The sequence below is a fragment of the Pseudophryne corroboree genome, chromosome 10 (genome assembly GCF_028390025.1).
Source record: "Pseudophryne corroboree isolate aPseCor3 chromosome 10, aPseCor3.hap2, whole genome shotgun sequence".
Classification (NCBI taxonomy): domain Eukaryota; kingdom Metazoa; phylum Chordata; class Amphibia; order Anura; family Myobatrachidae; genus Pseudophryne; species Pseudophryne corroboree.
This window is the reverse complement of record NC_086453.1, coordinates 234,886,489-234,911,664: the sequence shown is the minus strand read 5'-3', so window position 1 is coordinate 234,911,664 and position 25,176 is coordinate 234,886,489. Positions and strand designations below refer to the sequence as shown.

The window sequence follows — 25,176 nt, the reverse complement described above, 5'->3', positions numbered from 1 at the left end:
TGTCGACATAACAACCGCATACCCTGACCGTGCACTGTATGTAATTACAATTATATAATTAATAAGGTAAATAATGCATATTGCCAAATGAGGTGCAATGTAAATACCCACAAGATATCTAACTCCTGTCTAGATATAAAAAAAAATAGTTTTAGGGGAACAGATACCTTGAAGGATGAATCATTGATGCACTGACTAAGCATCAGAGTTATTATGCTGATACAAAATAGTAATAGGTTATGGCGGTCTAGTAACTAGGAAAGTGCATTTTATAGTGAAAGCGCTTACCTGCTCTCTGCTGGGGTTTACTAACTTTGTAGAACTTGTGGAAGGGTATTATGCTTCTTAATATTTGCTTCAGCATGGCCAGTCTTTTTTTCGATAAAATGACCATACAGTATGGACAGGAAAGTTCCAATTTGGTTTCATCGTCAGTAACAGTTCAGTACAGAAAATGTTATCATTTTACAAGTATTGAGATTACACTATGTGCAATAAAGCAAATGTTTGATTGTTAATGTTTATGGAGTACCACCCTTTATTTTAGATGATGGTACTCTAAACATACCAGCAACCAACAGTTCTATAAATATTAATTGAAAAAGTTAGTTTACACAAATTACCGTAACATTGAAACTTTTTCAAATACCCATAGTGACCTAAATTTGGTAAATTTGATTAAGTTATCATATGCATACTAGAGATTGCTTAATCATGATTATTCAATCTGCACACATGACCAGGGCCGGCCCGCCCGTTACGCGGGTTACGCGTAAGAGTAACGGCTGTAACACACACTCCGGTTTTTCCCGGATGGCAAAAAGCCGGACACTGTTAACTACAATGCCGGCACGGGAAAAAGCCGTCCGGCTTTTTCCCGGCCGGCAAAAGCCGGGTAGTGTGTTTCAGCATAGTGTAGTTAACAGTGTGAGGGCTAGGGTCCCTTCACACCGCACGGCCCCGGCCCGGCTGCCGGGTTGCAGCCGGGTCTCACCACTGGAAGGTCCGGCGGCCGGGCGGCCGCCGGGCGGTCTTTGGAGCCAGTAAACCATGTGTGTGAAGGGGAGCTTTCACACACAACGGTTTTTCTGAAGCCGTGTCTGATGCTGCGCATGCGCACAGCATCACACACGGCTCAAAGCCGTCCTGTGTGACAGACTCTGACGGTTTCTCCCGGATGGCAAAAAGCCGGACAAAGTTTGTCCGGCTTTTTGCCATCCGGGAAAAACCGGAGTGTGTGTTACAGCCCTAAGGCGCCACACTGTGGAGGGCGCCGGCAGCTAGGACCACGCTCCCAGCCCAAGCTGCCTGCTGTATACCGCCAGCTCCGAGTCCTATGCGGTGTGTGGGCTCGCGGACGGAGATCAGTAGAGGTGCCCCCGGATGCTGAGGCGGCCAGGGTGAGGAGGAGAGGGAGCTGCGCTGTGACAGCGCCACAGATTGGAGCTCTTAACGATCTGCGGCACTGAGCTGCGCTTCCGGCTTCCCTTGGTTGCCCTGGCAACCTTACACCCACAGCGCCGACCGCCAGGGCAGCCTAACAGTACAGGACAGCTGAGCGACGGCTCAGCTGTCCAATAGCCTATAAAGCAGCAGCCTGCGGCTCGGTAATTGGCTGAGCGCGCAGGCTGCAGGGTAAAGAAATGTCCCTGGCAGTGGCAGGCAGCGTGTGGAGCAGCATGTATGCGCCTTGGAGGAGACAGAGAAGAGTGAGTTCTCACTCTCCTGTCTCCTGTTCTGTATTACAGAAAAAGTAAGCCTGGCTGTTTTATTATTGTATATATTATATATATATATATATATAAATATATATATATATATATATATATGTGTATATATATATATATAATATATGTATCTGTGCATATACTGTATGTAAATATATACTGTATATAAATGTGTATGTATATATATGTATATATATATATATATATATATATATATATATAGACACACACCAATCGCAGGCACTTGGTCCGCCCCCTTGGGCTAGCTTGCTCTGGTGCCCTCCACTAGGGTGTTAACCCCATATCCATGCGGCAAAGAATGAGGCGGCACTCAGAGGCTTAAACTGCAAAGTGACTTTAGTGCAAAAACTGCATAAACAGATCAACGTTTCGGGGTATTGGTACGGGACTGTCAATGGCGGAAATCAATGGACACAGGAGTCACACCTGTATTGTGTCCATTGATTTCCGCCATTGACAGTCCCATGAGTGCCACCCGTTCTTGTGCTATGTATCTGGTGGGAGATCACCTCGGAGGGCACCTGGGCACTTAGTGTGACAAGCGGGTGGCATATATATATATATATCCAACAATTGAGTCGGCACTCACATGACTGACCAGCCTGTTACTTTGCTCGGGTGCCCTCCATGGAGCTACAACTCCAATATGCACACAAATGAAAGGGCGGCACTCACAAGTCCTGTAGATAAGAATAATTCAGACGGACAGCGTCTTGAGGTGTGTCAACGTTTCAGTCTATTTCAGACTTTTTTCAAGAACTAGTGCATACAAACAAACAATTACCTTAAATAATGTAGCTTGTCATGTGTGCCATGTCCCGCTTCCGGACGCCACCAGTCCCCTCTCAATCGCGTCATCGTGAATGTGCATTGGGATGGGAAGAACATCAAAACCTCAATTTATATCAAACCTACTGATGTTAACAATGTATTACATGCACAAAGCCATCACCCTGTGGCTCTCAAGATGGGACTTCCCTATTCGCAATTCTTGAGGATCCGTAGAATCACCACCGATGATGAGTTAGCCACAGCTGAAATAGATCAAATGACACAGAAATTTCTGTCTCGTGGCTATTCCAAAGAAACGTTGCATAGGGCCAAAACCAAGGTCATGCAATTAAGTCATGAGGAACTGAAGAATCCGAAGATCAAGGAGAATGGGCGACAGACCATATTTGTGAATAATTACAATACTGAGTCTCAAACCATTAATACAATATCCAAAAGATTATGGCTGATAGTCAACACTGACCCTGCTCTTCCAGCTTTACAGGGAACAAAACTTATGATGGGCTATAAGAGAAACAAAAACCTTAAAGACTGGTTAGTACATAATAATGTTGAATCCTCCAGAGGGGTGAATCCTTCACATTTCTTAACGAAGAAAGCAGGCAGCTACAAGTGCATTGGCTGTACTACATGCCGATATTTAGAAACGGGCAATTATGTTTTACACCCATACTCTGGAAGAAAGTTGGCAATACACCATGTGCTCACGTGCACTACGCGATATGTGATATACATGATTCGATGTCCTTGTAGTCTTGTATATATTGGGAAGACCTCCTGTACTTTACGTGAAAGAATGACCCAACACAGATCCGCAACACGTCTAGCCTTGGAGGGGAAGACCATCGATCAGCCGGTGGCCAGACACTTTAAAGATAAACAGCATTCTTTATCTTCCTTAGTTTACAAGCTAATCGATCATGTTCCACAATCCATTAGAGGTGGTGATCGCGATAAAAAATTGTTGCAACTGGAGGCCAAATGGATACATCGCATGAACTCTGTTGCACCGCATGGTTTAAATGAGAACTTATCTTTTGCATGTTTTCTCTAAATTGTTTGTTTTAATCTTGACATATGCCAGAGTGTGATCGCATTTGAGATCACCCATAGCCAGCATGCCATTTAGGGGATTGTCTTTTCTCTGAAAATAATGTTACATACATATTGAGGCGATCTGAGTGCCAGAAAGGATTATAGCTCCATTAGGCACAACCTTCAGCTCAGTCACATCAGTTGTATATTTACCCTTTGGGAAAATAGTTTGTTTATCACAGCAACAGTAGTGGATTGCATTATGTTGGTTTTAATCACTTATTTTCGTATATCACCTATCCCCACATCGGGTCTTTCCATTCATCCACATTGTACATACTCACGCCTTTATGGCGTGGTTTTTAACTGCACGCACATTTACACCAGCATTTGGTTCAAGCCCAATGTATATTTACACATGCAACACAGTTTTATTATTTTCTCTAACGTCCTAAGTGGATGCTGGGGACTCCGTAAGGACCATGGGGAATAGCGGCTCCGCAGGAGACTGGGCACATCTAAAGAAAGCTTAGGACTATCTGGTGTGCACTGGCTCCTCCCCCTATGACCCTCCTCCAAGCCTCAGTTAGATCTCTGTGCCCGAACGAGAAGGGTGCACACTAGGGGCTCTCCTGAGCTTCTTAGTGAAAGTTTTAGTTTAGGTTTTTTATTTTCAGTGAGACCTGCTGGCAACAGGCTCACTGCATCGAGGGACTAAGGGGAGAAGAAGCGAACTCACCTGCGTGCAGAGTGGATTGGGCTTCTTAGGCTACTGGACATTAGCTCCAGAGGGACGATCACAGGCCCAGCTTGGATGGGTCCTAGAGCCGCGCCGCCGGCCCCCTTACAGAGCCAGAAGGCAGAAGAGGTCCGGAAAATCGGCAGCAGAAGACGTCCTGTCTTCAACAAGGTAGCGCACAGCACTGCAGCTGTGCGCCATTGCTCTCAGCACACTTCACACTTCGGTCACTGAGGGTGCAGGGCGCTGGGGGGGGGCGCCCTGAGACGCAATAAAAACACCTTGGATGGCAAAAAATGCATCACATATAGCTCCTGGGCTATATGGATGCATTTAACCCCTGCCAGAATACATAGAAAAACGGGAGATAAGGCCGCCGATAAGGGGGCGGAGCCTATCTCCTCAGCACACTGGCGCCATTTTCCCTCACAGCTCCGTTGGAGGGAAGCTCCCTGGCTCTCCCCTGCAGTCACTACACTACAGAAAGGGTTAAAAAAAGAGAGGGGGGCACTAATTAGGCGCAGTATTAACTATACAGCAGCTATAAGGGGAAAAACACTTATATAAGGTTATCCCTGTATATATATAGCGCTCTGGTGTGTGCTGGCAAACTCTCCCTCTGTCTCCCCAAAGGGCTAGTGGGGTCCTGTCCTCTATCAGAGCATTCCCTGTGTGTGTGCTGTATGTCGGTACTTTTGTGTCGACATGTATGAGGAGAAAAATGATGTGGAGACGGAGCAGATTGCCTGTAATAGTGATGTCACCCCCTAGGGGGTCGACACCTGAGTGGATGAACTGTTGGAAGGAATTACGTGACAGTGTCAGCTCTGTATAAAAGACAGTGGTTGACATGAGACAGCCGGCTACTCAGCTTGTGCCTGTCCAGACGTCTCATAGGCCGTCAGGGGCTCTAAAGCGCCCGTTACCTCAGATGGCAGATATAGACGCCGACACGGATACTGACTCCAGTGTCGACTGTGAAGAGACGAATGTGACTTCCAGTAGGGCCACACGTTACATGATTGAGGCAATGAAAAATGTTTTACACATTTCTGATAATACGAGTACCACCAAAAAAGGGGTATTATGTTCGGTGAGGAAAAACTACCTGTAGTTTTCCTGAATCTGATAAATTAAATGAGGTGTGTGATGATGCGTGGGTTTCCCCCGATAACAACTGATAATTTCTAAAATGTTATTGGCATTATATCCTTTCCCGCCAGAGGTTAGGGTGCGTTGGGAAACACCCCCTAGGGTGGATAAAGCGCTCACACGCTTGTAAGGGCTCTACCTTCGCCTGAGATGGCCGCCCTTAAGGATCCTACTGATAGAAAGCAGGAGGGTATCCTAAAAGGTATTTACACACATACTGGTGTTATACTGCGACCAGCAATCGCCTCAGCCTGGATGTGCAGTGCTGGGTTGGCGTGGTCGAAATCCCTGACTGAAAATATTGATACCCTAGATAGGGACAGTATATTTTTGCCTATAGAGCATTTAAAAGATGCATTTCTATATATGCGTGATGCACAGCGGAATATTTGCCGACTGGCATCAAGTCTAAGCGCGTTGTCCATTTCTACCAGGAGAGGGTTATGGACACGTCAGTGGTCAGGTGATGCGTATTCCAAACGGCATTTGGAAGTATTGCTTTATTAAGGGAGGAGTTATTTGGGGTCGGTCTTTCAGACCTGGTGGCCACGGCAACAGCTGGGAATTCCACGTTTGTACCCCAGGTCGCATCTCAACATGAGAAGACGCCGTATTATCAGGCGCAGTCTTTTCGTGGACAAGCGGGCAAAAGGTTCCTCATTTCTGCCCCGTGACAGAGGGAGAGGAAAAAGGCTGCAGAAATCAGCCAGTTCCCAGGAACAGAAACCCTCTCCCGCCTCTGCCAAGCCCTCAGTATACGCTGGGGCTTTACAAGCAGAATCAGGCACGGTGGGGGGCCCGTCTCAATGAATTTCAGCGCGCAGTGGGCTCACTCGCAAGTAGACCCCTGGATCCTTCAGGTGATATCTCAGGGGTACAAATTAGAATTCGAGACGTCTCCCCCTCGCCGTTTCCTAAAGTCGGCTTTACCGATGTCTCCTTCTGACAGGGAGACAGTTTTGGAAGCCATTCACAAGCTGTATTCCCAGCAGGTGATAATCAAGATACCCCTCCTGCAACAGGGAACGGGGTATTATTCCACACTGTTGTGGTACCGAAGCCGGACGGCTCGGTGAGACCGATTCTAAATCTAAAATCTTTGAACACTTACATACAGAGGTTCAAATTCAAGATTGAGTCACTCAGAGCAGTGATTGCGAACCTGGAAGAAGGGGACTACATGATGTCTCGGGACATCAAGGATGCTTACCTTCATGTCAAAATTTACCCTTCTCATCAAGGGTACCTCAGGTTTATGGTACAGAACTGTCACTATCAGTTCAGACGCTGCCGTATGGATGGTCCACGGCACCCCGGGTCTTTACCAAGGTAATGGCCGAAATGATGATATTCCTTCGAAGGAAGTGAATTTTAGTTATCCCTTACTTGGACAATTCCCTGATAAGGGTAAGATCCAGGGAACAGTTGGAGGTCGGTGTAGCACTATCTCAGGTAGTGTTGCGGCAGCACGATTGGATTCTCAATATTCCAAAATCGCACCTGGTTCCGACGACATGTCTTCTGTTCCTAGGGATGATCCTGGACACAGTCCAGAAAAAGGTGTTTCTCCCGGAGGAGAAAGCCAGGGAGTTATCCGAGCTAGTCAGGAACCTCCTAAAACCGAGCCAAGTCTCAGTGCATCAATGCACAAGGGTTCTGGGTAAAATGGTGGCTTCCTACGAAGCAATCCCATTCGGCAGATTCCACGCAAGAACTTTCCAGTGGGACCTGCTGGACAAATGGTCCGGGTCGCATCTTCAGATGCATCAGCGGATAACCCTGTCACCAAGGACAAGGGTGTCCCTCCTGTGGTGGTTGCAGAGTGCTCATCTTCTAGAGGGCCGCAGATTAGGCATTCAGGACTGGGTCCTGGTGACCACGGATGCCAGCCTGCGAGGCTGGGGAGCAGTCACACAGGGAAGGAATATCCAGGGCTTATGGTCAAGCCTGGAGACATCACTTCACATAAATATCCTGAAGCTAAGGGACATTTACAATGCTCTAAGCTTAGCAAGACCTCTGCTTCAAGGTCAGCCGGTGTTGATCCAGTCGGACAACATCACGGCAGTCACCCACGTAAACAGACAGGGTGGCACAAGAAGCAGGAGGGCAATGGCAGAAGCTGCAAGGATTCTTCGCTGGGCGGAAAATCATGTGATAGCACTGTCAGCAGTATTCATTCCGGGAGTGGACAACTGGGAAGCAGACTTCCTCAGCACGACCTCCACCCGGGAGAGTGGGGACTTCACCCAGAAGTCTTCCACATGATTAAAAACTCGACAGGTATTGCGCCAGGTCCAGGGACCCTCAGGCAATAAGCTGTAGACGCTCTGGTAACACCGTGGGTGTACCAGTCAGGGTATGTGTTCCCTCCTCTGCCTCTCATACCCAAGGTACTGAGATTGATAAGATGGAGAGGAGTAAGCACTATATTCGTGGTTCCGGATTGGCCAAGAAGGGCTTGGTAACCGGAACTTCAAGAGATGCTCACGGAGGATCCGTGGCCTCTACCTCTAAGAAGGGACCTGCTCCAGCAAGGACCCTGTCTGTTCCAAGACTTACCGCGGCTGCGTTTGACGGCATGGCGGTTGAACGCCGGATCCTGAAGGAAAAAAGGCATTCCGGATGAAGTCATTCCTATCCTGATCAAAGCCAGGAAGGATGTAACCGCAAAAACATTATCACCGCAATTGGCGAAAATATGTTGCGTGGTGCGAGGCCAGTAAGGCCCGACGGAGGAAATTCAACTGGGTCGATTCCTACATTTCCTGCAAACAGGAGTGTCTATGGGCCTGAATTTGGGGTCCATTAAGGTTCAAATTTCGGCCCTGTCAATTTTCTTCCAAAAAGAACTAGCTTCAGTCCCTGAAGTTCAGACGTTTGTAAAAGGGGTACTGCATATACAGCCTCCTTTTGTGCCTCCAGTGGCACTTTGGGATCTCAATGTAGTTTTGGGTTCCAAAAGTCACATTGGTTTGAACCACTTAAATCTGTGGAGTTAAAATATCTCACATAGAAAGTGGTCATGCTGTTGGCCCTGGCCTGGGCCAGGCGCGTGTCAGAATTGGCGGCTTTATCCTGAAAAAGCCCTTATCTGATTTTCCATTCGTACAGGGCGGAATTGAGGACTCGTCCTCAGCTTCTCCCCAAGGTGGTTTCAGCGTTTCACCTGAACCAACCTATTGGTGGTGCCTGCGGCTACTAGGGACTTGGAGGCCTCCAAGTTGCTAGACGTTGTCAGTGCCCTGAAAATATATGTTTCCAGGACGGCTGGAGTCAGGAAATCTGACTCGCTGTTTATCCTGTATGCACCCAACAAGCTGGGTGCTCCTGCTTCTAAGCAGACTATTGCTCGTTGGATTTGCAGTACAATTCAGCTTGCACATTCTGTGGCAGGCCTGCCACAGCCAAAAATCTGTAAATGCCCACTCCACAAGGAAGGTGGGCTCATCTTGGGCGGCTGCCCGAGGGGTCTCGGCTTTACAACTTTGCCGAGCAGCTACTTGGTCAGGAGCAAATAAGTTTGTAAAATTCTACAAAATTGATATCCTGGCTGAGGAGGACCTGGAGTTCTCTCATTTGGTGCTGCAGAGTCATCCGCACTCTCCCGCCCATTTGGGAGCTTTGGTATAATCCCCATGGTCCTTACGGAGTCCCCAGCATCCACTTAGGACGTTAGAGAAAATAAGAATTTACTTACCGATAATTCTATTTCTCATAGTCCGTAGTGGATGCTGGGCGCCCATCCCAAGTGCGGATTGTCTGCAATACTTGTACATAGTTATTGTTACAAAAATCGGGTTATTATTGTTGTGAGCCATCTTTCAGAGGCTCCTCTGTTATCATGCTGTTAACTGGGTTCAGATCACAGGTTATACGGTGTGATTGGTGTGGCTGGTATAAGTCTTACCCGGGATTCAAAATCCTTCCTTATTGTGTACGCTCGTCCGGGCACAGTATCCTAACTGAGGCTTGGAGGAGGGTCATAGGGGGAGGAGCCAGTGCACACCAGATAGTCCTAAAGCTTTCTTTAGATGTGCCCAGTCTCCTGCGGAGCCGCTATTCCCCATGGTCCTTACGGAGTCACCAGCATCCACTACGGACTATGAGAAATAGAATTATCGGTAAGTAAATTCTTATTATTGTTGTATTTGAGTTCACAACATGTATGTTTTATTGCACGTGTATCACTTGTTTGTGTCTGTAGGTTTGTCTGTGTCGCCATGGCAACCGGAGGAGTTCCCGTCCCCAACACGACGCGCTTCATGCGGTGCGTTCCAACTACCAGGAACCGGAAGTGGCCAGGACGTGGTGTAGCGTCTGCCCGCCCGGCGATTGGCGGCGGGAGGGCGCACACAGTGATGACGCGATTGAGAGGGGACTGGTGGCGTCCGGAAGCGGGACATGGCGCACATGACAAGCTACATTATTTAAGGTAATTGTTTGTATGCACTAGTTCTTGAAAAAAGTCTGAAATAGACTGAAACGTTGACACACCTCAAGACGCTGTCCGTCTGAATTATTCTTATCTACAGGACTTGTGAGTGCCGCCCTTTCATTTGTGTATATATATATATATATATGTGTGTGTGTGTGTGTGTGTGTATATGTGTGTGTGTGTATATATGTATATAATATATATATATATATATATATATAATGGTGCTGGGGCGTTGGGTATGGAATCCCGGCTGCCAGAATGCCCGGCAGCGGGGCGAGCGCTAGAAAGCTGCGCTCGCCACGTGCGGGTTTGGTGGCTTGCTGTGCTCACCACAGATTCTTTTCCCACTTTATGGGTGTTGTGGACACCCATGAGTGGGAATAGCCCTTGCACAGCTGTTAGCATTCTCGGCGGTCTGGATCCCGGTGATAGTATTCTGACCGCTGGTATCCCAACTGCCAGGATATTGACTACATCCCATGCTGGGAGGGGCACCAAGATTGTTCTTGCCTCCGGGCTATTGGGATGAAGTTACGCCACTGCGCACCAGGTATCTGTATAACATGTTCTACCTGGTGCAATGTGTATAACGTGCTCTGCCTGGTGCAATGTGTATAACATGCTCTACCTGGCGCAATGTGTATAACGTGCTCTGCCTGGTGCAATGTGTGTAACATGCTCTACCTGGTGCAATGTGTATAACGTGCTCTACCTGGAGCAATATGCATAACGTGCTCTGCCTGCCGCATTGTGTATAACGTGCTCTACCTGGTGCAATGTGTATAATGAAGCTCTACCTGGTGCAATGTGTATAACGTGCTCTACCTGGCGCAATGTGCATAAAGTGCTCTACCTGGTGCAACGTGTATAATGTGCTCTGCCTGGTGCAATGTGTATAATGTGCTCTGCCTGGTGCAATGTGTATAATGTGCTCTGCCTGGTGCAATGTGTATAACGTGCTCTGCCTGGTGCAATGTGTATAATGTGCTCTGCATGGTGCAATGTGTATAACGTGCTCTACCTGGTGCAATGTGTATAATGTGCTCTACCTGGTGCAATGTGTATAACGTGCTTTACCTGGTGCAATGTGCGTAACGTGCTCTGCCTGGTGCAATGTGCGTAACGTGCTCTGCCTGGTGCAATGTGTGTAACGTGCTCTGCCTGGCGCATTGTGTATAACGTGCTCTACCTGGTGCAGTGTGTGTAACGTGCTTTGCCTGGTGCAATGTGCGTAACGTGCTCTGCCTGGTGCAATGTGCGTAACGTGCTCTGCCTGGTGCAATGTGTGTAACGTGCTCTACCTGGTGCAGTGTGTGTAACGTGCTCTGCCTGGTGCAATGTGTGTAACGTGCTCTGCCTGGTGCAATGTGTGTAACGTGCTCTGCCTGGTGCAATGTGTGTAACGTGCTCTGCCTGGTGCAGTGTGTGTAACGTGCTCTACCTGGTGCAATGTGTGTAACGTGCTCTACCTGGTGCAATGTGTGTAACGTGCTACCTGGTGCAATGTGTGTAACGTGCTCTACCTGGTGCAGTGTGTGTAACGTGCTCTGCCTGGTGCAATGTGTGTAACGTGCTCTGCCTGGTGCAATGTGTGTAACGTGCTCTGCCTGGTGCAGTGTGTGTAACGTGCTCTACCTGGTGCAATGTGTGTAATGTGCTCTACCTGGTGCAATGTGTGTAACGTGCTACCTGGTGCAATGTGTGTAACGTGCTCTACCTGTGTGGTGTAATGTGAATTGGTACTATTATGTGGCCATGCTCGTTCCCCATGAAACCACGCCCCTAAATTTTCTGTCCTTGTACTCAGATATGGGGGGGAGCACCAATTTACTTTCTGACAGTGTCCTGTATGCTACACAGCCCAGCGGCACTGTCACCCCTTCCCCCTCCTTTCAACACTTTGTAGTGTCCTAATCAAGTCTCTGTTTTTATATTTGAATAATTAATAAGATTAATAAAAAGCTTAATTCCAATAGACCCAGAAAAGGACAGGTAGGACCCCAATTTTTAAAAGTTAGATTAATTAGAAAACACTTATTTAACGGCTTTGCCCTTTAAGTTTTAACTTTATAGTAGGTAGTTGATTTCACCCATGTTTCGCTTATTGCGCTTTAAGCTTTTGTATAATATTTTCCATCAACCATGGGGGGGGGGGGGGGCGCCAAAATCTATATTCACTTACCAAAAAATTTAAGCTTGTGCCGGCCCTGCACATGACAACATTATTTGCAAGGACTGGTTTATCAGAGCAATCATGTACGACAATATTTCAGGAAGACATTCTCAATCAGGATCTTTTAGTTAAGATTTTTGCATGCCAAATAAGTAGCAATAATTGTAAGCTCTATCAAGTGTGCGTGTGTGTGTGTGTGTGTGTGTGTGCGTGCGTGTGTGCGCGTGTGCGTGTGTGTGTGTGTGTGTGTGTGTGTGTGTGTGTGTGTGTGTGAAATATTGCTACTCCCCTCCTCCTGTGGAGTAAGTATTTATAAATAGTGACATCTACAAAGTAAAAACAATTCTTTATTTATAAACTATGTCCCTTTTATAACCATCAACCAACATTATGAATTGTGCATCAAAGTGTGAGGTGGTGTATCCGGGGCGCCCTCTTTCTGTGGTCGTATGAGAAGACCAAAGCAATGGTCGCCTTATCAGATAGATGATGAACTCAATATAGATATGGTGATGTAAATTTCGAGGAGTTTCAATAAAAAAAATTTCTATACAAATTTAATATAATATACATTCACATACATAAAACAACTACTAAAAGCGTACCAATAAGGTAAGCTAGGAGCCGCAGGTGTTAAATAAGGCAGGGTGGTCCAAGCTTCACCCTGCTCTGGCTCCTAAGCTTAATGATGGGTCACTAACCCCTGTATGAGTGATGGTATTCAATGTTCATACAACTCAAATTGCACTTCTAAAAACGTAAGAAAGCATACCAGAGAGGTAGCTAAGGAGCCGCAGGTGTTATAACAAGCAGGGTGGTCCAGACTTCACCCTGCTGTGGCTCCCAAGCTAACCACGTGGTCGATGTCCAATGAATGAAAGGTTCGGATTCCTAGTAGATCCAGTAGCCAACGCGTTTCAAGATCTGCAATCTCTTCCTCAGGGCTTGATGGTGTTACTTGTCTCCAGAGCTGGCATTTAAAGATGGTGGGAGGTTAATTGCGGGTCATAGGTCACTGGGACCGGAAGTGATCAAACAGAGTCCCTTTTAGTGAAACCTAATTATTAATAGTTATGTGCTGCTGCAATAGTACTCCGTGGTGAACAAAGTGTGCAGGTTTGGGAGTAAACCAGGCTCAAAACTGGTAAAAACGTCCGGCCGGGCGACCGGAAGTGACCTGGACTGGAGGTCTGAAACCGGAAGTGACGTACCGGCGTGAACGGCCGAGATTTGCATGCAATATCCAATATAATTAAAAGTGCAGCATAAGTCTCTGTTGGTGTGGAAGGAGACTATTTTGGTGTGGAAGGGAAAGAATAACTATTTGAGAAAATCACTGTGATGTAGGTAACTAGCCGGATGGTGCGGCTCCGAAACCGGAAGTGACGCGATTGTTTGCGTGTCACCGACCGGAAGTGATGGAAGGAACAGCCGGGACAGCGGCTGTGAACCGCAATTGGACTAATTGTGATAGTGATTGGAGAGAAAAACGTGTTACTTTACTTGCCAATGGTGCACTATTAAATAATAAAGGCCAAGGACTAGAACATGGCTGTGACAACCAGAGACTAAGGAAAGGTGGTCAAAAATACCAGATTTGATGAGTGCCACCATTCTAAAGTGTGCATACAGAACTCCCCAAAACATTATGATCAGTAATGGAAATACGAGAATCCATCATTAGCTGGACAGATGTTTGTGCATCAATAATGAGGTTATCCAATCAACCGTAATCCATATACAGTCAATAAAAGTCAAAAGTCTCCATAAATATGTAAATATGCTGAGTGCAGTGGCGTAACTACTGCCCCCGCAGCCCTCGCGGTGGCTTGGGGGCGAGGGGCTGCGGGGGCGCCACTGATTTACAGCAGACTGACATGCGGACGAGCGTCCGCATGTCAGTCTGCGGTCTCCTTCCCTCCGCCGCTTGTTGGAGGGACACGGAGGGCACAGCGTGCCTCCCTGTGTCCCTCCTGCATCATCTCCGGCGGCCGCGGGTCTAATAGGGGGAAGTGCCGTTCGTGAGCGCCAATTGGCTCACGAACCGGCACTTCCCCCTATTAGACCCGCGGCCGCCGGAGATGATGCAGCAGGAGGGACACAGGAGAGGCGCGCTGTGCCCTCCGTGTCCCTCCAAAAAGCAGCAGCAGCGGCGCGGGGGGGAATATCTGGCACTGGGGCATATATGGTACTGGGGGGGGGAATATCTGGCACTGGGGGCATATATGGCACTGGGGGGGAATATCTGGCACTGGGGGCATATATGGCACTGGGGGGGAATATCTGGCACTGGGGGAATATCTGGCACTGGGGGGGAATATATGGCACTGGGGGCATATGTGGCACTGGGGGGGTATATGTGTTCCTGGCACATGGGGGGGGGGCTATATTTGGCACTGGGGCATGTGAGTACCTGGCACCGTGGGGGAATATCTGGCACTGGGGACATATGTGGCACTGGGAGCACAGCCCTAGCAACAAGGACTACCTCCTAGCAACGAGCATGACACCCAGTGCATGAAACACCTGGCAACGAGCATGACACCCAGTGCATGAAACACCTGGCAACGAGCATGACACCCAGTGCATGAAACACCTGGCAACGAGCATGACACCCAGTGCATGAAACACCTGGCAACGAGCATGACACCCAGTGCATGAAACCCCTGGCAACGAGCATGACACCCTGAGCATGAAAACCCCTGGCACCGTGCATGGAACCAAGAGCATGAAACCCCTGGCAACGAGCATGACACCCAGTGCATGAAACCCCTGACAACGAGCAGATAATTGAAAAGTAATTAGAAGCCTTACTGTAGGACTTAATGTGTAATGGGCATTACGGTGTGTGGCATAATGTATCACGGACATTGCGGTGTGTGTCATAATGTGTCACAGGCATTACGGTATATGGTATACTATATCGCGGGCATTGTGATATGTGGTATAATGTCTCAGGGTCATTGCAGTGTGTGGCATAATGTATCACGGACATTGCGGTGTGTGTCATAATGTGTCAGGCATTACGGTGTGTGGTATACTATATCACGGGCATTGTGGTATGTGGTATAATGTCTCAGGGTCATTGCAGTGTGTGGCATAATGTATCACGGACATTGCGGTGTGTGTCATAATGTGTCAGGCATTACGGTGTGTGGTATACTATATCACGGGCATTGTGGTATGTGGTATAATGTCTCAGGGTCATTGCAGTGTGGCATAATACATAACTGGCATTGCGGTGTGTGGCATAGGGTATAACGGGCAGGGCATTGCGTTATGTGTCACAGGCATTACGGTGTATGGTATACTATATCACGGGCATTGTGGTATAATGTCTCAAGGTCATTGCAGTGTGTGGCATAATGTGTCACAGGCATTGTATGTCCTATAATGTATCGGGCATTGCAGTGTGTGGCATAATGTATCACGGACATTGTGGTGTGTGTTATAATGTGTCACAGACATTGTATGTGCTATAATGTATCAGGGGCATTGCAGTGTGTAGCATAATGTATAACGGGCATTGCGATTCCTGTCATAATGTGTCACAGGCATTACGGTGTGTGGCATAATGTGTCGGGGGCATTACGGTGTGTGGCATAATGTGTCGGGGGCATTACGGTGTGTGGCATAATGTGTCGGGGGCATTACAGTGTGTGCATATTGTGTCATGTGCATTATTGTGTGCGGCATAATGTCTAAGGGCCATTGCAGTATGTGGCATAATGTATACTGGGCATTACTATAAGGAGGAAAAATGACAAATAATGTAAGGGGCATGAATCAGGATTATTTTTCTTTCCTGTGGTGGCCAACGTATGGGCGTGCAGGTTACAAAACTGGGGTATAAGGTAGTCTTTTCCTGCAATGCCACGCCCCTTTATGCGAAACCACGCCCATTCCAACAAAACCACACCCCTTTTTTGGCGCGCGCGCCAAAAAGCGCGCGCATATTTATCCCTTTCTTGCTCCCAATTATGGAGCATGAGGGGGGGGGGGGCGCCGAAGAATTTTTTGGCTTGGCGGAGAAAAATTTCTAGTTACGCCACTGGCTGAGTGATGTCCATATTTTGTCTTCAATTGATTGATTCTCCATAGTTCCCCATGAAGAAAATAAAGAAAACAAAATATAATAGGTTATGAAGAGTACCGTTGGTCGGTATCTGAACAATGAAACATACAGACTGGTGCATTATGTAAGCTAATGCAAGAACCATTTAAGTTCAAAATCTTTGTTTAGGCCTTTGAGGCACAGGGACTGAAGTTTGTAAATCAATTTCATTTCCGCCTTTGCGAGATTTTTTTCTGTGTTTCTGTCGCGCCAAGTAGATTTAATGTGCTGTAGTCCCACGAATTTCTTTATGGATGTGTATGAACAGTTATGTTCTAATTTGAAATGTTCAGACAGATTGTGTGTGAGGAGACCATTTTTTATGTTACGTAGATGTTCGCCAAGCGTTAGAGCTCTCGAAATATGTCCAATGTATATCTTCCCACAAGCGCACTCCACTAAATATATACGACGTTACTGGTATGGCAGGTGATGAAGTCTTTAATTTTAAAGGTAATGTCATTGGTGGTTACTTCTGTATATTTGGAGGTTTCAGTTTTGATTTGTCGGCATGGAAGACAAAGCCCGCACCTATGGAAACCGCTTGTTCTGATGGGGTTATTACTTTTCTGGGGTAAGACGCTCTGGACTAATTTGTTCTTAAGGTTCGCTGCCTTACGGTAGATGAACGTGGGTTTTTTCGGAATGATGTTTTTTAACGTGTCATCCATACATAGTAAGTTCCAATGTTTCCTCATGATCAGTTCTATTTTTTTGTATTGGTGGTCATACCCTGTGATGAACGACCATTGGGAGTGGTTGGGGAGTTTTTCATCTTTTTTCTTCTGTTTTTTATTGTGGATGAGAGTGGTCCTATCTTTGTTCATTGTTTCCATCTGAATTGATTCCAAGTTCTCGGGTTGATATCCTTTTTCGATGAAAGCGTTTTTGAGTTCGTTGATTTGGGTCATGCATACAGTGTCCTCGCTGCAATTTCTCCTTATCCTTAAGAATTGGCCCTTGGGTATGCCATTGAGCCAATTTACATGGTGCTCACTTTCTTTGCTGATATAATTGTTAGAATCTGTGGGTTTATTGTAAGGTTTTGTTTGGATGGTGTTTCCCTTGATGTATATAGATAAATTCAGATAATTGATTTCAGTTTTACTGTTTTCAAACGTGAGGACAATTTTCTGTCATTTTTGTTAAGATGATCACAAAATTGGGTTAAACTCTCCATGTCCCCTCTCCAAAAAAATATTACATCGTCGATGTATCGATTCCATGTCAGTAACTTGTCCTTCCATGGGTTCTGTGTGTATATGTTTTCATGCTCCCAATGAGCCATGAAAAGGTTGGCAAAACTGGGTGCAAATCGCGTGCCCTTTGCGGTACCCCTCCTTTGGAGGTAATAATCCCCCTCGAAGAAAAATAAATTATTTTTCAGGATAAAATACATGGACTCGATAATGAACGATTTTCTGGCTTCTGAGAACTCTGTTTGGTCTAGGAACCAAGTTGTAGCCTCTATACCCTTCTGGTTTTCGATGATGGTGTATAGGGAAGTGACATCTGCTGTGACCATAATGGTCTCACCGTCCCACGGAATTTCCTCTAGTTTTTTGATGGTATCACTCGTGTCCCTTAGATGTGAGGGATTCTTTGTCACTAAAGGTTGGAGTTCGTGATCGATCATTGCTGATAAATTTGATGTTAGACACCCTGTTCCGGCGACAATAGGTCGTCCCGGGGGAGACGTGCTGTTCTTGTGTAATTTTGGTAATACATATATCGTCGGGGTAATGGGGTCTTCAATATTCAGAAATGCAAACTCTGTATCTGTGATACCACCTTTTTCAAGGTGGTTCTTCAATAATTTCTGAAAGTTGGTCTTTATTTTTGCTGATGGATCAGTCTTGAGTTTCTGATACGTATCGCTGTCCGACAGTTGACGATAAATTTCCTTCACATAGTCTTATTTATTTAGAATGGCTATTCCACCTCCTTTATCGCAAAGCTTAATTACAATGTCCTGATATTCTTGGAGAGATTTGATAGCTTCTCGTTGTTTTCTGGTCAGATTGTAATGGACCTTCTTCTTCTTTCCTTTGTTTTTGATTGAGTTCAGATCTTCTATGACTAATTTCTGAAAGGTTTCAACGTAGTTGCCTTTAACATGCGATGGATAAAATGTGGATGGTTTTTTATATGCAGGTGGGATTGTAGGTTCTGTGGAATTTGATGCCGAGGGGATTTCTTCTCTCCGTTTCAGTTCAAATAATTTTTTCAGGGAAATTTTTCTTATAAACTTATGTACATCCACAAATCTATCGAAGTCATCAGTGGTAGTTGTCGGTGCGAACTTCAATCCTTTCGTCAACACTTTTTCTTCGACAGCCGTGAGAAGCCTCGTGCTTAAATTGTATATTACTTTTCTTTTTGTGCATTCTTCCTCAATAATCTCCTGGTTTGAAGTGTTAACAGTTTTTTGTTTTTTTGCAATGGTTTGCCGGCTCTTTTACCTCTCCTTCTCTTCTTCCTGCCTTTTTTCGTCATTTCGGTAATTATTGACGTCTGTAACCCCTCCTTTCTCCTAAAAAATGGTGAGTTTCTTACTGTTCTGTCTCTTTTCGGTCCGTGTGATTCTATGATCACTCGACGTGAAGTTTTCTTTAGGAGTTGGTGTTCTTCTCCGGTCATGATGAACGTGTTGTCTGTCCCTTCTCTCTTCAAACTTTTATCCGTGTGTTCTGATATTCATGGTCATGTCTATTCGTGTCTCTCCTGTATTCTTGTGCTGCCCTCCTTTCCAGCGCCCAATAAGTTTTCCCACACTCTCAAGCAATTATGAATTGTGCAACTGCACAGGTGCCCGATGATTTTCCATGCAGGTCAGTAATATGAGGAGCTTTTATACCTTGGATATTTCACTCGTGAGACAAAAAGGTACATCCAGCGTACTTTAAGGTGCATTCTTAAGCTAGAAATATACTATACAATTATTGGACCAACTTATTTATTTATTAACAGATTCTCTTATATAGCGCAGCATATTCCATTACGCTTTACAATTGTAACAATGATAATAGAACAAAACTGGGTAATAACATACAGACATAGAGGTAGAAAGGCCCTGCTCGCAGTCATACAGTCTATAAGGAAATAGGCATTGATACACAAGCATAGGTACCATCTATTGCATAATGATCCCCCAGACTGCAATGGTTTTTAATGGGCTGTTTGATATGGTCAGTCAGCAAAGTTGGCCAAGGGTCAGGAGCAGGGGTTAAAATGAAGGGAAACAAGGTAGAACTGAGTTCCACCACCTGTATTGGTAGGGGAAACTAGTTCCACCACCTTCATTGCCCTGCACAGTAATTCCAACAGAAAAACCTGCCCTATCATGTACATCAATAGATGATGCAGGCGGTGCTAGTCTTACTGATGACCTGCAGCTACCTCCCCCTTCCTCGTGTCCTGGTGGCTCCACGGTCCTCCTCCATTTACAGCCCATCCCTCCTGGTACTTCACACACGCTGTGTCTGTTGGACAGCAATCATCCCTTCCTCAGGTCCCAGTGGTTTCCTTTTCCAGCACGGTGTATGTGATGTCATGCTGTCACAGCTGCTGATACAGGGCATGGAGCTGCTGGAGGGACACAGGCATTGAGCTGCTGGAGTGGCAGAGATGTGTATAAGGGGCACTACTGTGGCATTATGTGTATTACCAACACTACTGTGGTCATTATGTGTAAGGGGCACTACTATTTAGGGCATTATGTATAAGGGGCATTACTACTGTGGGTATTGTATATAAGAGGCACTACTGTGTGGCATAACGTGCATAAAGGGTACCATTGTGTAGTGCAATGTGAATAAAGGGCACTACTGAGTGAGGTAACCTGAATAAGGGGCATTACTATGTGGTGTAATATAAATCAGGGGCACTACATGAGGTGTAATGTAAATAAGACTGTACTACTAATTTGAACTGGGGTTACTATTATGTGATCACGCTGCTTTTTTGTGATATCAATGTCCCTTTATAAAGTATGGAAAGTAGGGCACTAATTTATAGTTTGCAGGGAGATGCTGAAAACACAATAGCACTGTCCCTGGCTCCACTTAATTTGGGGGGGGAGGGGAGTGCGGTAGGTGGCGGGGAAAATGAATTCCACCACCTTTCCAGGACCACTTTAAGCCTGGTCAGGAGGGTGTGAAAGTGAAGAAAGACAAAATATGTGAGGTTATGTGTGTACTGTACAGACAGGATGTAATTAGATAAGGAAGCATTGAAGGTTATGTGGGTGGGTCCGGTATTTTTTAAGCTTGTCTTAAGAGGTGAGATTTCAGGGAATGATTGAAGGTTTGGAGACTAGAGGTGAGTCTTATTGTGAGTAGGAGGGCATTTCACAGAGTACCCACAGCCCGGGAAAAGTCCTGTAATTTTGGGTGGGAATGAGTAGTGTATGTGGATGAGAGACGTAGATCTTGTGCAGACAGAAAGGTCAGGCAGGGAGATATTTTGAGATGTGTGACTCGCTGATCCAAATGGGTCTCAGTCTTGCTAGTTCAGTCCTATTAAGGCTGCTGTGCCCAGAGCTCTCTCCCAAAATTATTTCAGTTGGTAAAATACAAGTCATTCATAAACTTAAAAAAACAGAGGCTAGACCACATCACAAGGGCTGGTCTAAGTTCAGGATTTAACACCTTTCAGGCTGAAAGTGGCCCTCTATCAGTTTTACATATACACAATGTCTGTTTGAAGCTTTTATTTATATTAAGCAGAGTGCACCTACAAATTCCCTTTTTTTTATTGAAGTACAAATGGAAGGTATAAAATATGTTCCTTTATATAGTGGATGCCTAATTCCATTGCATAATAGACAGAACAAAGAAGGGGAGAAAGCACAACATTTCCAAGTTACAGTTTTCTATACCGTTAAATATGATTTCACTTATAAAGTGGCAATAGTAAGAAGTTAGTAACATTTTCTCATTTACAGCTAACCGTAACCAACCCTGTCGCACACTGCGCAAAGAATGCTATTGTGATCAAGGTCGTCGCTGTTTAACAAAAAGTTGTACTTTATGCACTCCGGTACCAAACTGTCTGAAGGGCCAGCAACTTAAGAGAGAAGGTAATACATATGTTGACAGCAAGTATAGCCAGCCTTGACAGCACATATTGGGCCTGATCAGAGGTACATGCAGTTTTGGTGTTTGATTTTCAGCTAGTGCGCTTGTGTTACTTCACTCGCACAAATTAAGTTTTGCGATGGCTATTACTTGAGAAGGCTTCTGCGATCCATGGGCAGTTCAAAATGGAGTCTTGGAGATCGCTAAAAGAGCAGGTGTCATGGGCATGTTATAGTAGTGTCATGGTTGTGTTTCTCCATGCGGCTGCAATCTCCTTCACAGCACCGCAGTCACAGAGGCCATTTTATAGGAAACTTGCAAGGTAGGGGCAGCTTGAGGAGAACACTTTTCGACCGATGGTGCGTACAAGGTGGAGAGATCAGATCCACCAGTGCACTTGAGCATTGTTCAAATAAGATTAGTGGGTATAGTATATGCCCCCAGTGCCAAATACACATGTCTCTACAGTGCCAGATACATATATGCCTCCAGTGCCAGATAAACATGTCCCCACACTGCCAGATACATATATGCCCCCAGTGCAGATAAACATGTCCCCACACTGCCGGATACATATATGCCCCCAGTGTAAGGTCCCCACCCCACCCCCCAAGTGCTGCTCACCGCGCTGCTTCTCTGCTGCCACGCTACTGCGGTTTGTGAGGGTGGGGAGGAGAGAGCATGTGCCCCTCTCTCTCTGCACATGTTATATCTGCCCCACCCTCCCCTGCCGTGCACATGGTTTTGCCCATTAGCTGACAAATTTGCTGCTGCGATCAGATCTGGATTAGGCACAAATTCCATTATATTATATGCTAATATTTTTTTTTCAATATATATGTCCATGTTTCGAAAGAGTATTACGTTACTGTGAGATATAAGAGAGTCATTTATAGGTAGACAGCACTGTATGCACATCAACTTTTAAGTCCTGAACTCATCAACATGTATTCATTTCTAGTTAATCCAAACTCCTTATATGAGTATGTTTGTGAAGAATGTCCAGAAGGAACCTTTTCAGTAGTAGAAAATGGAATTTGCATGCCTGGTGAACCGTAAGTATATTTCGACCTACATTACATTGATTGTGTCATTTATAGTATAGAGGAACAAACTAAACTACAGTTAGCAGTATCTAAGCAGTGTGAGCTTTAGCCATGCTCAGTACAGTGATAGGATGTGACTATCTTGCAGACGCTATCAGGATCAATAAGCTGCCAGGCGGATGAGGATTTTCCCGTGGCATAAACAGTAACCATAAATTACTTAACAAATTATTATAAATAATCACAACATGCAGATTTAGATTGGATCAGCTATCTGTTGCACTAACCAGAGAACACAAGCCACATGCTGCAGCCAGAGGCGCCACGTGTATCTCCCATTCATGAAGACCCCTCTTCTGTGATCCAGCTTCACCCTGGTCAGTACTATGCAACTATCGGCTGCGTCACATGCATCTACTGGCAATAATGATCTTTCACCCAACAAAAAAGAATTGATGGAATAATTGGAAAATAGGAAATGTGGAGAACAGATGGAAAGCAGCATTCAGCTTCACTAACACTGCAGTAAACACAAGACTCATGCCACAGAGTAGCCCCCAATATATCTCCCATTTGACCTAACCCAGGGCTGTAACTAGAGGTGTGAGAGCAGTGCCATCACACAGGGCCCTAGGGGTTGCTCTGTCGCTGCCCTAAGGCACCTGAATGTGTGTGCAGGTTAAAGGGTCGGACTGGCCCACAGGGGTATAGGGGAAACCCCCAGTGGGACCTACTGCCTGGGCACCCATCGCCTCCTCTAGGGATCAGCTTCCAGAATGTGAACTTACATTATACATATGTTACATTATACTGCACAGGACTATGGTGTATTTTCTTCAGTGCATTGCTGTTATTAATCTGGTGCATTATCATGCATGCACTATCTGTATTTACTACATATATTTATCATGGGGCCCAGGCTATGCACTACTGGTTAGCCAAGCCTCTATGATGGCCGCCACAACTCCTCTGGAGACTGGCCACACTCCTAAACATGGGCCCCTGGCACTGCATTTTTCCGGTGGGCCCCCTCATGCCCCAGTCCAACACTGGCAGGGTAGCACTACTGAAGAGCTGCCCAGAGTGTCCAAGTGAGGCTTCGGGCAAACACAATGCCACCAGTGGAACTAAGGACATTCCGGGCAGTGCTCTACTTCCAAGAGAAGATGGCCCCACCCCCTAAGTGTGATATCAAGACATCACTGGTTTAGGGGACGATGCTGGCACTGCCACCCCGTTACAATACTGACCTAACCTCATCCAAGTCAATACAGTGCAACATTTCTATCCAACAAACAGCACCACCAACCAATGAGAACAAATAAACCAATTCAAAAACTTCCACAAAAGAGGGACAGGTGGGTAGGAAACCACACTACATAAGGATCCAAGAGGAACCACATAACCCCTACACTCCAACTAAATAACCTCTGGAACACATCCCACAAGGAATCCTATTGGCTATCACCCAATCATGCCAGTAATTCATAAAAACATTTATCCCCCCCTCACTCCCAATTAAAATATGCCACATTTGCTCCTTAGCTTCTATTGGAGGAAGACACATTGCTTGTTGAATCAATTTCACGAGACTTTGGTTGACATACTTTAGCTGAAGCATAAGACACTTAAGTAACTCTAGTCTCAGTGATGTCACTTCCTAGCTAATTGACAGTCTGAATATTGTTTCAGCTAACTGGATGCCTATAGGTGACAAGTACAATTTAGGTGACAGGTACAATTTTAATTATCACACAAAAATAAAACACTAATTACAAGCTCAATTACTAAATGCACATTGCTGTCTGCCCCCCCCCCCTCCCCCTACCCCTTGTATTTGTGTCTGCTGCAGCTAACCAGATATGAAAAGAACCCCGACATCAAAATCAAATACAATATATTTGAATATTTGAGATGAAAAAAAATGTTTGGATACATGTTTATGAAGGATGGACATACTAATGAATGCTTATATTAATGAGATAACAGCAAGCTTCTCTAAATTCACAGACCCTTCATTTCGACTGAATATAGCAGAGACATTTTTAAAACTTCTGTACCTGGGAACCAAACAGACGGCAAAGCACTCACTCCTCCAATCAATAGAACAGGTAAGCAGTAATAAAAATATAACCATGTCATTTAATTAGAAATATATCTATTTTTACGGACTTCTCATAATGGGTTGGATGTACTAACGGGAAAATGCGGTAAAAACCCTGTCCAGCGCCGGGTTTCCAATGCGCGGGGTATTGCCAGTAAAAGTTACCCTATAGAAGCCTATGGTCTTCATTTTGCATCAGTGCTGTCAGAGGGATCCTCCCAGCATCCCCTGCGGCCACCACATCACTCTGCTCATACGTAGATGGACTACCCAGGTCATAAACCCCAACGGCCATCACAAAGGGTAACTCTTATCCAAACTCTCCTGCAATCTGCAAGCCATTTTACAGGCTGTGTTTTAATAATAACTGAAGCTGATTGGGTGGTACCTTTTCTCTCTCTATTTTATTTCTCTCTGAGATTTTATACATCTCCTCCAATGAGTGGCAAATCTGATGATATCAGGATGGATAATAAGATTTATGACATCACAGGTAATATCAGTAGCTCTGTTTTCATTAATCATAGATTGCAACCCAATTGGTTCCACAAGTAATGGCATCACCATTAAGGATACAGGATCCTTAAATAATTATACTACAATAGCTATAACCACTGATTATAAGTGATCAGTAATATCATGACATGGAAAAAGCACATGCAATAACAATAGCAAAAAAAGCATTAACTGGACAGTAGCATTCAGAACTGACAGTAAATTATAAAAGTCTGTGATGATAACATTAGGGGTGGCT

The 25,176-nt window shown here is 45.5% G+C and overlaps 1 protein-coding gene across 2 annotated transcripts in view; it reads left to right on the top strand.

The window, feature by feature from the left end:
- TNFRSF18 (TNF receptor superfamily member 18) overlaps window positions 1–25,176 on the top strand; it is a 98,201-nt gene that overhangs the window by 1,196 nt on the left and 71,829 nt on the right. Inside the window, exons 2-4 of one of the 2 annotated variants that reach the window (XM_063943167.1) lie at window positions 21,140–21,274; window positions 22,234–22,327; window positions 24,329–24,429. In XM_063943167.1, the coding sequence (XP_063799237.1) occupies window positions 21,140–21,274; window positions 22,234–22,327; window positions 24,329–24,429 (330 nt within the window). The remainder of the gene's footprint in view (window positions 1–21,139; window positions 21,275–22,233; window positions 22,328–24,328; window positions 24,430–25,176) is intronic. The other variant, XM_063943168.1, reaches the window with a different exon arrangement.